At 49.7% G+C, this 13,427-nt stretch overlaps 1 protein-coding gene across 1 annotated transcript; it reads left to right on the top strand.

Annotated features, from left to right (window-relative positions):
- The first annotated feature begins 479 nt into the window (after nt 1-479).
- On the top strand, nt 480-2,356 carry LOC124649768 (S-type anion channel SLAH2-like). The gene is made up of 2 exons (XM_047189344.1): nt 480-1,076; nt 1,181-2,356. The coding sequence occupies exons 1-2, from the start codon at nt 480-482 to the stop codon at nt 2,354-2,356; spliced, it is 1,773 nt and encodes a 590-aa protein (XP_047045300.1).
- Nucleotides 2,357-13,427: the final 11,071 nt, after the last annotated feature.

Here is a 13,427-nt window from a genome sequence, read left to right as displayed (position 1 = left end):
ATGGTCGAGCCGAGCTCCCGACCTCTGTCCGCGAGTGTATAAATAGGCATCGCGATCCTTCGAATCGAGGTGCAGCCGTGGACGCAAACAGAAGAGTTTCGTCACCTCGCTCGATCACCGGCGAGTGAAGACGACGACGGCCGACGGCGAGTAGCAGCCAGCGGTGACGTCGCATTTCGACATACACCTAGGAGGCGGCGTGGAGTACTGCGGCGCGACCGCTGCTGCTACTGACGGCGACGTACGCTACAGATAGCTTTTTGGGGTACGTGCTTTGCGCTCATGCGTGGAACCTTCGAGGCTCGCGTCCACGTGCCTCTTGTCCCATGCCGGCGCCGCTGACCTGCCGCCGGCGATCCACCAGCCATAAGCGCGCGCGCTGCGTGTATATATATACAAGCTGCGTGGAGTATATGATATCCACGCTTGATATCGTCGTATTGTTTTTTCAGACGGCGTCGATCGATCGAGTTGTTGCCATGACGATCAGCGAGAGCATCGATGTCCAGGTGGCCGGCGAGCCAGGGTGTGCTCCGTCTCTGTCCCCGGAAGCGCTTCTCGTTCGTGTCCCCTCGCGCCATGAATCGACGCGGGGAGATACGCCGTGCTCTGTCTCGCTCAGCGTGCCGGCCTCGCCGTCGGGGGCCCATCTCGGGCAGCTCGGCATGCCGCCGCTGCCGTCCGTTGGCGGCGTGGGCGCGGTGCCGCCGAGTAAGACAAAGCTCGTCCACCATCCCTCCTTGCCGCAGCTGCTGAACCAGGCGCGGCACCACTCGCAGCCGACGCTGGTAGTCAGAGACGCGGGCGGCGAGGCGCCGGCGGTACCGCGGAGCGACAGCACGCGGGACCGGGACAGGCGGTTCGACCACTTCAAGACCTTCTCCGGCCGCCTCGAGCGCCAGCTCTCCGCACTCCGCGGCCAGCCACAGGAGCCTCTGCCGGACGCCGTCGACATCGAGCGCGGCCACGGCGCCGCGTCCAAGATCTCCGAGGAGGACACCGACGAGGAGGAGGACGTCCCCTCCGCCGACCGCTACTTCGCCGCGCTCGAAGGCCCCGAGCTTGAGACCCTTCGCGTACGTGTCACATGACCACCATTACCTTTTCTTGTCATGACTGCTACATTACCTTTGCTTGCATCATCGATTCGTCTCGTCTCTAACACCCCGCATGCGAACAGTCGACGGAGGTGGCTGTGTTGCCCAAGGACGAGCTGTGGCCGTTCCTGCTCCGGTTCCCGATCAGCGCGTTCGGGATGTGCCTGGGCGTGAGCAGCCAGGCGATGCTGTGGAAGACCCTCGAGTCGGAGCCCTCCACGGCGTTCCTCCGCGTCCACCCCGCCGCCAACCACGTCCTCTGGTGGATCTCCGTCGCTCTCACCGTGCTCGTCTCCGTCACCTACCTCCTCAAGGTCGTCTTCTACTTCGAGGCTGTCCGCCGCGAGTTCCACCACCCGGTGCGCGGCAACTTCTTCTTCGCACCGTGGATCGCCTGCCTCTTCCTCGTCAAGGGCGTGCCGCGGCCCGTGGACGAGATCCACCACGTCGTCTGGTACCTCCTCATGGCACCCATCCTCTGCCTCGACCTCAAGATCTACGGCCAGTGGATGTCCTCCGGCGAGCGCCGCCTCTCCAAGGTGGCCAACCCGTCCAACCACCTCGCCGTCGTCGGCAACTTCGTCGGCGCGCTGCTCGGCGCCAGGATGGGCCTCCGGGAGCTGCCCATCTTCTTCTTCGCCGTCGGGCTAGCGCACTACACCGTGCTCTTCGTCACGCTCTACCAGCGGCTCCCCACCAACGTGCAGCTGCCCAAGGAGCTGCACCCGGTGTTCTTCCTCTTCGTCGCCGCGCCCAGCGTCGCGTCCATGGCGTGGGCCAGGATCTCCGGCGAGTTCAACAACGGCGCCAAGCTCGCCTACTTCGTCTCCATGTTCCTCTACGCGTCGCTGGTGGTGCGCGTCAACCTCTTCCGGGGGTTCAGATTCTCGCTGGCCTGGTGGGCGTACACGTTCCCGATGACCAGCGTCGCACTAGCCACGGTGCTGTACGCGTCGGAGGTGGACAACGTGGGGACGCGGGCGATGGCGGTGGGGCTCTCGGGGATCTCCGCCGTCACGGTCACCGGCGTCCTGGCCACCACTGTGTACCACGCCTTCGTGCGCGGGGACCTCTTCCCCAACGACGTGTCCATCGCCATCACACGGCGGAGGCCCAAGTTCAGCAAGATCCTCGCGCACCTCCGGTTGTCCAGCTCCGACGACAAGGAGCTCGTGTTCTCGATCCCAAATTTCAGTTCCAATTCAAAGCTCGGTGCCCACTCCGACGACTCCGCCTCCGATTCCAAGATGATCGAGTAGCAGCTCCGATGAGTCTCCAGCGATGGCCCACGGGCACGGCAGATCGGCAGAGCCTTAGGTGGTCAGTGGCATGCACGAAACTAATTAGTACACAATCTTACTTGTACAGAGTTCTTTTCTCTGTTTTTTCTTCACTCCTTTTTTTCATCATCCGTGAATTTGCTGCCCATAGTGGCGATTTTTGGCAGAGATATCCTTGAGCAATATGCATATATTGCCGTGATGGGCATATATATATAAATGCGGGAATTAGCAGCTGTTGAGTTCATAAGTTTAATGGTTATATATCTGAGATCTTTAGATTACAAATAAATCCTAGACACATTGTTGAGACTCCATTATCATCTTCAACTAACTCCGTATATAATCTACAAACTGAATATTGTACGAGCAGTTCATATTAGTAGGCTACAATGATGTGTAGTTTTACTATGCTTTTTTTTATTCCGATGGTTGATTTTTGTATCAACTATAGGCGATGTTTGAGATACGTGAAATGTAAAACTTATTAACACTGGGTGTCAATAAAAGGCCGTGTGCATCACCATGATGCAGAAGCCGGGGTTAAACTCCCCATTTCGAAAAGAAAAAACGAGCAGTTCATTAAATCTGCAGTAGAATGTTAGGCTTAGTGTTTGAAAATTCACGAGACTGAGATTTTAAATTTTATATGCAGTTTCGAATTAGCAAAGGCGCATTTTTCTGTGCATTCTAATTTGATCATGACATGATATTCCCTCGTCGTGCAAATCCGATGTTACAATTTTCAATACACGAAGAACCCTAGCTTTGAGGATGGCGTTCTCCAACATAGCTTCCCACTAAGGGCGTCTCCCGAATTTTAGGGCTCCAATGCGACTAGAAATTGGGGTCCTGAATTTTGAAACATCGTTCCTCTATGGTTTTCGTTCTGTCTTTTTTTTTCCTTCAGCGCGACCTGACCATTGACAAGGTGGGGCGATTTTGCTAAATATGAAGAAGATTGATTTTTCCGAAAAGATATATAATAGCAACGTGGAGCGATTTTGCCAAAATAATACTCCCTCCGTTCCTTTCTATAGTACCTATAGATTTTTCTCATTTGTTTCAGAATATAAGGTTGTAGCTTAGCTTTTTTTCAATTACCCCCTCCCCATTCAGCTCCCAAATCGTTTAGCTCCCAAAATTGTTATGGTAAGTTAGGAAGATATGGATTTCCAAATTTTACGTTGATTTCAAATCGTTTAGCTAGGGGTCTTGTGTAAAAAATACTCCTGTGCTAATTTCCGTGCCAAAAAAACCATAGGTACTATAGAATGAAACAGAGGGAGTATGAAAGATGGAGCAATGGGTCTCTTTTACGTTTAAGATGGAGTGATGGATCTGGCTGTGCGTATGGCTTACATGCGTTTTAATATGAATCTAGGACCCATCAATATGCTGATAGCACCAGATTTCTAGTTGGGCTCGTTTTGTCTGGGTTAATGGGCTGCTGGCACTTGATTTCTATTGATGAGCAATATGCATTGCCATGATGGGGCCTCCAACTAGACAATACGAGATAGGGCAATGTCGGTTATCCGAAGGGTAATGCCCACGTCATCACCTGCTGCTAAAGAGGCTTTGTAAAGTAGTTTGTCCGGTCAACGATGCCATTAGGGTTTCTTCCCCTGTAAGCCACCCTCTCCCCTATATAAGGAGAGGGAGCACACCCTAGCGCAAGGGGACCTGAGTACGATCAAGAATATGCAATAGACAGATCCTAAGTTAGAAGTAGAGAAGTAGTGCTTGTATTGTGCTTCTTCAACCTCTGGCCAAGGCCAAGTTCATCAATAAGATATCGGTATTCCACCCGAAATCCACTCTTGTGTTACCAAAACCCTCCCCCGAATCCTCTAGCGCACATTCGGCCCCAACTCAAGCCATCTCATGGCATCTGTCTGTTCACCACGACGACAGTTGGCGCCCACCGTGGGGCCAGCAGTTGCGCTTGCTGGAGTTTACATTCGGGCGGGCCTCCTCACCATCTCCGGCGAGCGCGTGGTCAGTGGCCTCGTCTACCACCTCGGCTCGCTGGACTTAATCAACGACAATGCTGGCTGCTTCTCCAACGGCGGTAAGTTCCCCAAGAACGGCCGCATCATCGAGTTCGGCAGCCACCGCGTCTACTACGGCACCGTCCCGGAGTGCCAGTACCTCTCGCCGGTGCTGGTAGCGCCGGACCCGCCAAGATCTGCTGCTCGTGGGCTGCGCAGCGGCTGCGCCGCGGGCAGCGTGGAGGTGCTGGTGGTTGGCACGGCTGACGCCGGCAAGGAGGCAGCGACGGAAGGCGCTGGACAGACGAAGTCCGCACGCACGGCCAAGCCGCCGATCGAGCGTGACCAAGTGGTTGCGGGTGCATCTGCAGCGGCACCGGAAACTCCCCTCCAAGCGGCCATGAGCGTGCTGGCGACGCCCATCGCGCAGAACATCGATCCGGCAACGGCTCAAGCGGAGCTGGAGGCGCAGCGGCAGAAGCTGCTCTCCGGAGGTGCGGACATCATCAGGGCGCAGCGCGAGCTGAACCTAACCCTACGTGAGTACAACGCTGCCCGTGGCTTTGCTTCTGTTAGCGCTCAGCCTGCTAGAGTACCGGAAAATCGGCTTAGAGCTCGCAACCTAGATCAGGATCTGCGTCGGGAAGTTCTTGCCGGAAAAAGTACATCAGCATCCTTGAGCATCGTAGAAAAACCTAAGTACAGCAGCCCAGATAAAACAATAAAAGCTGCTAGGGCTGCAGTAGAACTGTGTGACTCCCTTACCGGAGATGCACTAGAAAAGCAACAAGATCGAGTTAGGGAGTTGGTTGACATGATACAGGAACAAAATGCTGAGCAGCTTGCTAGGGTAAACAAAGTAGCGGCGGCGTCAAAATCAGTGCGTTCGGCAAAGAATGCCGGAAGCAAGTCGCATGGGCAGGCATCGTCCCCCCATCCGGACAGAAGAAGAGAAAAAGAAGTAAATGCACAGCAAATGACTGTGTATGATCTGGTTCTTGCCAGAAAACAACAAGCCGGGCGACATGAGGCCGGAAGAAAAAGCCAAGGGGCAGTTCGTGGCTATGCCGGAAATGGCTATGCCGGAAATGATTATGCCGGTAAAGGTAAAACCGGGCAAAATTATCGAGCGGCGAGAGCAACTTATGCTGAGGAGGAAATGCCTCCACCAAGGTACCGGCAGGCAAGAGCCGCAGTACCGGAACGTTACGATGAAGCTGATTCTGGAATGGAAAGGATCGGAGCTTACCGGAATCCTTTGGGGGAACGCTTAGGAGAAAGGTGCCTGCCAGACCGGGAAGCGAGGCATAGGCTGGGCAGAGTATACTTATTTGAAATGATCGAAGCAGAGGGTCCTCCGGGTCCACAGTGCTTTGGCCCATGGATCATGAAAGAGGAACCACCGGTTCGCAACTTCCAGTTGCCCCGTGACACAAAAACATATGACGGCACCACAAAGCCGGAAGATTGCACTACTGCAGAATAGGCCTCTAGTGACAGGCATAAATGGCTTGTTAGTGACGGTACCAGCTTACTAGTGACATGCATGTGCCTGTCACTAGTGTGTGCATACCAATGATAGGCAAAAACAAATGCTATCACTAGAAGGCCGCAGCCATGTGAGGTATTGTAGGGCTCGTTATCTTGCCTATCACTGGTTTGAATTTCAATAATAAAAAAATAAATGCCTTCTCGTTGAATATTCCAGATAGCACAATAAGACGTTATGAAAAATAAAATGCATTTTCCATGAATATTTCAGGTTGCACAATAAGTTGGTTTACAAATGATACGTCCACATCACCCAATATGACAACATTTACACAAAAGTTGCAATCTATCTCATCAAGCTCTTCATGCTCTCCATGAACATCAAGCTATGGAATATATCCGCTACTATCCAAGGAACAACGGGGGGTTGAGAGGCTTGGCTCAATGGTAGGATCTGGTCAAGCATGGCCTTGCACTCCTTCACAAGCTGGTACGGGAGGCCAGTGATGAAGAAAGGCTAAATCAGCACATTTTGAATGAATGGGAGACGGATAAGGGTCCCAATTCTCTTGTCATATTTGTTGAGAATCTTGACCAGTCCTGTAGTGGCAAAAGGGAACATAAGCATAGTTGAAAATGAGTAAATACTAGTAAGCTTGCACGCCTTCTACTATTGATAAATATATAGCTGAATTCACATGCACAAATATAGAGCATATTTATTAGCAGTTTCATTTTACATAAGATAATCTGATAGAAGTAAAAAAAATACAAACAAACTTGTGCGTTAAGTAAGATTGAGCAAAGCTACAATCCAACATCACATGCAACTATTTCAAGGCCCTGGAGGATAAAATCCAATGGGACAGTAATAACTGGAACATAAGCATAGTTGAAAATGAGTAAATACTAGTAAGCTTGCACGCCTTCTACTATTGATAAATATATAGCTGAATTCACATGCACAAATATAGAGCATATTTATTAGCAGTTTCATTTTACATAAGATAATCTGATAGAAGTAAAAAAAAAATACAAACAAACTTGTGCGTTAAATAAGATTGAGCAAAGCTACAATCCAACATCACATGCAACTATTTCCAGGCCCTGGAGGATAAAATCCAATGGGACAGTAATAACTGTATATGACAATTCCCAAGATCAAAAAAATCCCTCCTACATGAAGATATAATTGATTTGATAAAATTGCTGCCACAAGATCTCAGTAGTCTCTTACCTCAGCAAAAATTTGTGAAAATAATTTGCAATGCTTAAAATAGCAGTTAACATGAATAAAATGGACAAGATGATATTGGTGTCCTCCATTCCAGTAGTTAACATGATAAGGAGAGCCCTTTAAAAAATCATGAAGCATGCACGTTGCTAATTGTCACCGATGTCTGAAGAGCAGAATCAATAAAGTTTGGTACATATAAAAAAAATCTCAGAAAACAGAGGCAATAACGTTTGGTACATCAGTTACAAACACAATGTGAGCAGCCTTGACGAAGTCCATTGTCCTGATTAAAAACCATGCGCCATGTTCTATCATGTAACACAGTTTTTTTTTCTTCCAGTATGTAGTAAGGGAGCAAAGTATCCTCTGAATGCATATACATCATATAAATACACCATCTGTCTTCTGGATTTGGAGAAGTGCCGATTTTCAAGAATGCGAATCTTATGATATGGTGGGAATCTCTTATGATAATCATCCGCGCCTTAAACGTATCCTAATGCCTGAAAGTTGGAGTCCCAAACACAATGGCATACCTGCAGCGGAGCCACCAAGCAAATATAGTAGAAACGCCCACCGACAAAGAAATGCCCGCAGTAGCGCGCCGCAGCCGGAACAAACAGTACCTTTAATCAAGTAATGTAAATCATACTGTAGTAGCTTGATAATATCTGAAACCACAAAACTATGTAGGCATATGTTATTGTCTGCAACATAGTAAACTCTTATAAGAGAGATCCAATTATCTGGGAGATTATTAACTATCCAAAAAGTATTGCTCTAAATCATTCTTTACCACAAGTAGTATTGGATCTGCAATGCCTAAAACAAAGAAACAGCAGCGAATAAAACTTCCAAGAAATTGTCTTTCCAGTTTAACAAAAAAAACTTGGTATATGCAACAAGTATCCATGCCATAAAATGTATTATCATGTCTGCATTCTTCAGGTAACATTTGTAAAAAGTTCTCTAAGTTTACGATCCATAATTGTCTTCTGGATTCACATTTATCTTCTTGATAGCATTGACATAAGTTATCTTCATAATCATTGTTTAGCAATATGAAGGCTTAATATCTGACAAACAAAAGCAATGAACAGCAGCCATGTATCCTTTACCTAGATAGAGATAAATATGATCCATAATTGTCTTCTGGATTCACATTTATCTTCTTGATAGCATTGACATAAGTTATCTTCATAATCATTGTTTAGCAATATGAAGGCTTAATATCTGACAAACAAAAGCAATGAACAGCAGCCATGTATCCTTTACCTAGATAGAGATAAATATGATCCAAATTTCATAGTTTATCTTAATACACTGATTCTTGGCCCATTTTATTTATCAAGTTTGAAGGCTACTTTAATTATTGATCGAATTTCCACATGATTTTGAACCATTATCCATTGGGGATTTGGACTGAACGATCAATATTGGTACAGTTCATCATCGGTGCAGTAGCTGATTTTTTTCATAAAGCTTTGATCCATAGATTGTTCATAAAAGTATATATTACTCCCAACTTACATTCTTTTCTGAAGACTAATGCATACATATCCAAGATTAATGCAATTTCATAAGTTTTCCCGGTGCAAAATTAATCTACCAGCACACTACCAAGTGTATTTTTTGGTGTACAGACTTCAGATCAACACGAGTTGATTCATGATAGGTAGGCTTATGCCCGGTTTTGTTTGTTCGATATCAAGCTCCGATAAATATATCTCTAACAAAATTTCAATATCAACAAGTGGACAAAACAGAGAAGAAAACCGAAGGTTTCGTCGATTATACCTTTAGCATGGCTGAAACTTTGGTGTCCTTGAAGAAAACTTCAGAGTAGCAATCCAAGCATAAGCACACATCACACAGTCATGAGTTAGCACGCACGTAGGTTACAGCAGACTAGCACAGCGGAACACATGCCTAGCAAATCTGCAAGCAAGCAACACATCACGCAAAGGCAGCAAAGTAAGCAAGACGAGAGAAAGAAGAGCGCAAGCAGTTACCTTGCTGCTGGCGATGGGAAGCGGCGGAGGTGACTCCTGCCAGGGAGAAACCAGGCGTGGCGGCGTGATTCCGGGAGATGGCGGCTGCGCGCTGGATCTCTTTCCTGCCACAGAACGAATATACAGTAAAGTGTTTGGGGGTTAGGGTTAGTAGTGCGTGGTGGCTTGACTGTCAGGTCTATCCTCCCTATTCTGCCCCATCGAGCCGCGACCCGAGCCACGGGACAACACCACGCTACCCAGGCTCCCTGCCCAGACCCGGAAGTGGAGGAGCTGAGCTCTCCGGTGGGGAGACATGGGAGATGGTTGAAGGCGCTGGCAGGAGTACTAAAACCTGGCGTGACGCCCGGCGTAAATATTGACGACGGAGGGACGAATCTGGAAGGGGCGCTCATCCCCGGCGTGCTCGAGTTTGACCCTCCCGCCATGGCTCGTGATGGAGCCGGCGGTGGCTGGAATCGACCGGCTGTGGCCGGGATCGACCGGTTCCCCTTGAGGTTGGGGAATCGACGGCGGCCACCAAGCAGATCTTCAGGGTGGGCTGTAGTCGAGTGGATCTCATCCATCTGAGTTCTCTTGAGGGAGCCTAGGCGGTGGTTGCAGGGGCAAGAGGCAGCGGTTGTTGGCGGCAAGGGGGAACTAGGATCGAGCTGGGAGGGGCACGGCCAGGGGGAATAGAGGAGAGGGAAGGGAGACCATGGCCGCCAGATCTCTGCTCGCTCCCGTCGGCGGGAGGGAGGCGTCGCTCGCGTCGGGGAGAGGCTCGCGTCAGGGAGAGGCTCCCTCTGTTTCTCGAGGTGCCTGCGGATGAGTTTCCAAGAAATTCGAAGGGGCGAGATATGAATCGAGTGCGGTCTTTTTGCACGCGAGGCGGGAGGCTCGGTATTTCGTTCTATTTCGAGGCACCAATTCAGAGGACAGCCTAACTAGCGCAAACTGATCTCAAATTTGCGTAGTCGGTCTCCACGAAAAATACTAGTGATTAGCATATTTTTATATTTGTCACTGTGTGTAGCATTCTCAGTGACAGGTATTTATAGATGCATGTCACTAAGTATTTTTGTCGGTCTGCCGGTCTCCACAAGAAATACTAGTGACAGTCACTTTTATATGCCAGTCACTAGTATTTTACACTAGTGACAGGCTTATTCTTTCTCGTCGCTAGTAATACTTACTAGTGACAGGCACAGTTTTGCCCGTCACTAACCATCGGAGGCTATAAGCATTTAGTGTTGGCTTGCGGATTATGTGACCGCAGTGTACGTCGCTGGTGACAGAGGAACCATGACAGGTGGAGGAAACCGGCGCTGGGCCGTGAGAATCATACGGTCCTTCCTGATGGACCGGCACGCATTTGGCTTAAAAATTTGCCAAAGGTATAAATGGCTGGCTGGACTTCGAGAAAGCTTTCGTAAGCAACTTCAGCAGCACGTACCGGAGGCCAAACAGGCCGCAGCAGCTCGCTCTGTGTCTGCAGCGCTCGAATGAAACAGACCGGGATTACCTGACCCGGTGGAACTCCACAAGGAACTCCTGTGAAGGAGTGATCGAGGCACATGCCATTGCTTGGTTTGTAATGGGTGCAGAAGAGGTTCACCGATGTGGCAAAAGCTGCAGAGAAACATGCCAACAACCTTGGCAGAAATGATACGTGTGGCGGATAGCTACGCGTTGGGAGATCCAATGCAACCGGCGGTTCAAGCTGAGCCGGCGCAAACGAGCCAACCACGCCAAGGTCAATACCGGGACAACCGGCACAACAAAAGAGGGGAAGATTTTCCGGATCGGAGGTATGGACCGCAGCAAGTGGCCGCGGTGCAGGATAATTCCGGCGCCAGCGGAAGCCAGAGACAAAAAACCGGATCGCAGCCGTGGGCGGGTCCTAAGAAACAATGGGTTGAAAAGAAACCGTGGCAAAATGATGAGAGGTACACCATGGAATCCGCTATGGATCAGCCGTGCCGTTGGCACACACCGAATCCTGCGAGACATGCGAACCATCTCACAAGGGATTGCTCCTGGACCAAGAGGTTAATGGAGAAAGGCACGATGAAAGATGCAAGAGACCTAATGTCCGGAAAATTACCACCACCACCACCGCTTACCAGAGTGAAGGCGCTACCGGTACAGCCTCAGCCGAACCGGCAGCAGCAGCAAGAAGTTCATCAAGTGGGAGATGGCAATGGCCAACCACCACCACCGGCACCTTTGGGCCGGAACGTTTATCAGGATCCGCACCTGTGCTGTGTCGTGTTCGTCACTGAGCCAAAAGACAAGCAAAGCATGCATCGCCATTCCATGGAAGTGAACGCAGTGATGCCGGCAGTTCCGAAATACATGCTGTGGTCAGATCAGGAAATTACTTGGTCGTTCAAGGATCACCCAAAGATAATGCCAAACCTAGGTGGCTATGCTCTAGTCGTGGACCCGATCATGCATGGGCCAACAACTCGAGTCAAGTTCAGCAAGGTGCTGATAGACAACGGGAGCAGCATAAACATCATGTACCGGCACACCATGCGTACGCTGGGAATAACAGAAAACATGCTGCAGCCAACTCACACAACGTTCCATGGAATCGTTCCGGGCTTGTCCTGTTCGCCCATGGGAAAAATCCGGGTGGACGTGTCGTTTGGAGGGCATGAAAATTGCCGGGTCGAAAACCTTCTGTTCGTGGTGGTGGATCTGGACAGTCCTTACCATGCACTGCTGGGGAGACCAGCACTGGCGGCGTTCATGGCCTCAACTCATACCGCATATCTCAAGATGAAGATGCCGGCACCTCGTGGACCCTTAACTGTGGTGGGAAACTATAAGGTCTCGCTGGAAACCGCTTCCGCCGGATCAAACCTGGCAGAATCGCTGGTGATAGCGGAAGAAAAGAAAAGAATGCAAACCGCAGTTGCGCTGGCTCAGTCCTCACAGTTGAGCTTAGCTGCAATGAGTGGCAACTTGGGCACACCGACATTCAAGCCAACCAAGGAAACAAAGGGCATTGTACTGGACCCGGCATACCCTGAGCGTACCGTTCGTATCGATGCCGGCATGAGTGAGGCATAAGAAAGCACGCTCGTCAGCTTCTTCCGTGAGAATCGGAGCATCTTTGCCTGGTCTACCGATGACTTGGTGGGTGTTCCGAGGGAGTTGGCTGAGCACTCTTTGAATGTCTGGAAGGATGCGAAGCCGGTGAGGCAACCCTTACGCCGGTTCGCTGAAGACAGGAGGAAAATCATTGGAGAAGAGGTGACAAAGTTACTGGTTGCCGGTTTCATCGTGGAGGTACTGCATACCGAGTGGTTGGCCAATCCGGTGCTGGTCGAGAAGAAAAAATAGGAAGAACCCAAGGCTCCAAAGGTGTGGCGCATGTGCATTGACTACACCAACCTGAACAAGGCTTGCCCAAAAGATCCATTCCCCTTACCCCGGATTGATCAGGTGATCGATTATATTGCTGGCTGTGAGTTGTTGTCTTTTCTGGATGCTTATTCCGGTTTCCACCAGATTCCCCTGAAAAAGGAAGATCAAATAAAAACTGCGTTCATTACCCCGCACGTGGCTTATTGCTATGTCACTATGCCTTTCGGTTTGCGCAACGCTGGTGCAACGTACCAGCGCTGTATGCAAAACTGCCTGTTTGATCAAATTGGAAAAAATGTGCAAGTCTATGTGGACGATGTCGTGATAAAAACTAAGGTAAAAGACACCTTGATCGATGATCTGAGGCAAACTTTCGACAACTTGAGAAGGTTCCGGATGAAACTCAATCCGGCAAAATGCACCTTCGGTGTTCCTGCCGGAAAACTGCTTGGCTTTTCTGGTATCAAGCCGCAGTATAGAGGTTAATCCGGTAAATATCCGGTCTATCGAAAGAATGACAATACCGCAAGATCTCAAGGATGTGCAAAAGTTTACCAGAAGCTTGGCGTCGCTAAGCCGGTTCATAAGCCGGTTGGGAGAAAAGGCTTTGCCACTCTATGCTCTAATGAAAAAATCCGATACCTTCGTCTGGACCCCTCAGGCAGACGTAGCATTCAAAGAGCTAAAAACAATGCTAGCCACTGCGTCGGTATTGGCTTCGCCTTTGGAAAGGGAACCCATGCTGTTGTACATAGCAGCAACAAACCGGGTCGTGAGTGTTGTAGTTGTGGTAGAAAGAGAAGAGGAAGGAAAAACCGTGCAGAGGTCGGTATACTACCTGAGCGAGGTGCTCTCACTCTCAAAACAAAACTACCCTCACTTCCAGAAAATGACCTACGCCGTGTTCATGGCCGCAACAAAGCTCAAGCACTACTTTGAGGAGCACCCAATGAAAGTGG

The sequence above is a fragment of the Lolium rigidum genome, chromosome 4, assembly GCF_022539505.1.
Source record: "Lolium rigidum isolate FL_2022 chromosome 4, APGP_CSIRO_Lrig_0.1, whole genome shotgun sequence".
NCBI lineage: Eukaryota > Viridiplantae > Streptophyta > Magnoliopsida > Poales > Poaceae > Lolium > Lolium rigidum.
The sequence above is the reverse complement of the archived record's forward strand: the minus strand, read 5'-3'. Positions and strand labels throughout refer to the sequence as shown.

Excerpts from the sequence above, each read along its gene's own strand:
- LOC124649768 (XM_047189344.1), top strand. The coding sequence starts at position 480 with ATGACGATCAGCGAGAGCATCGATGTCCAGGTGGCCGGCGAGCCAGGG. Across the intron at positions 1,077-1,180 it reads CCGAGCTTGAGACCCTTCGC|TCGACGGAGGTGGCTGTGTT; the intron begins GTACGTGTCACA and ends GCATGCGAACAG.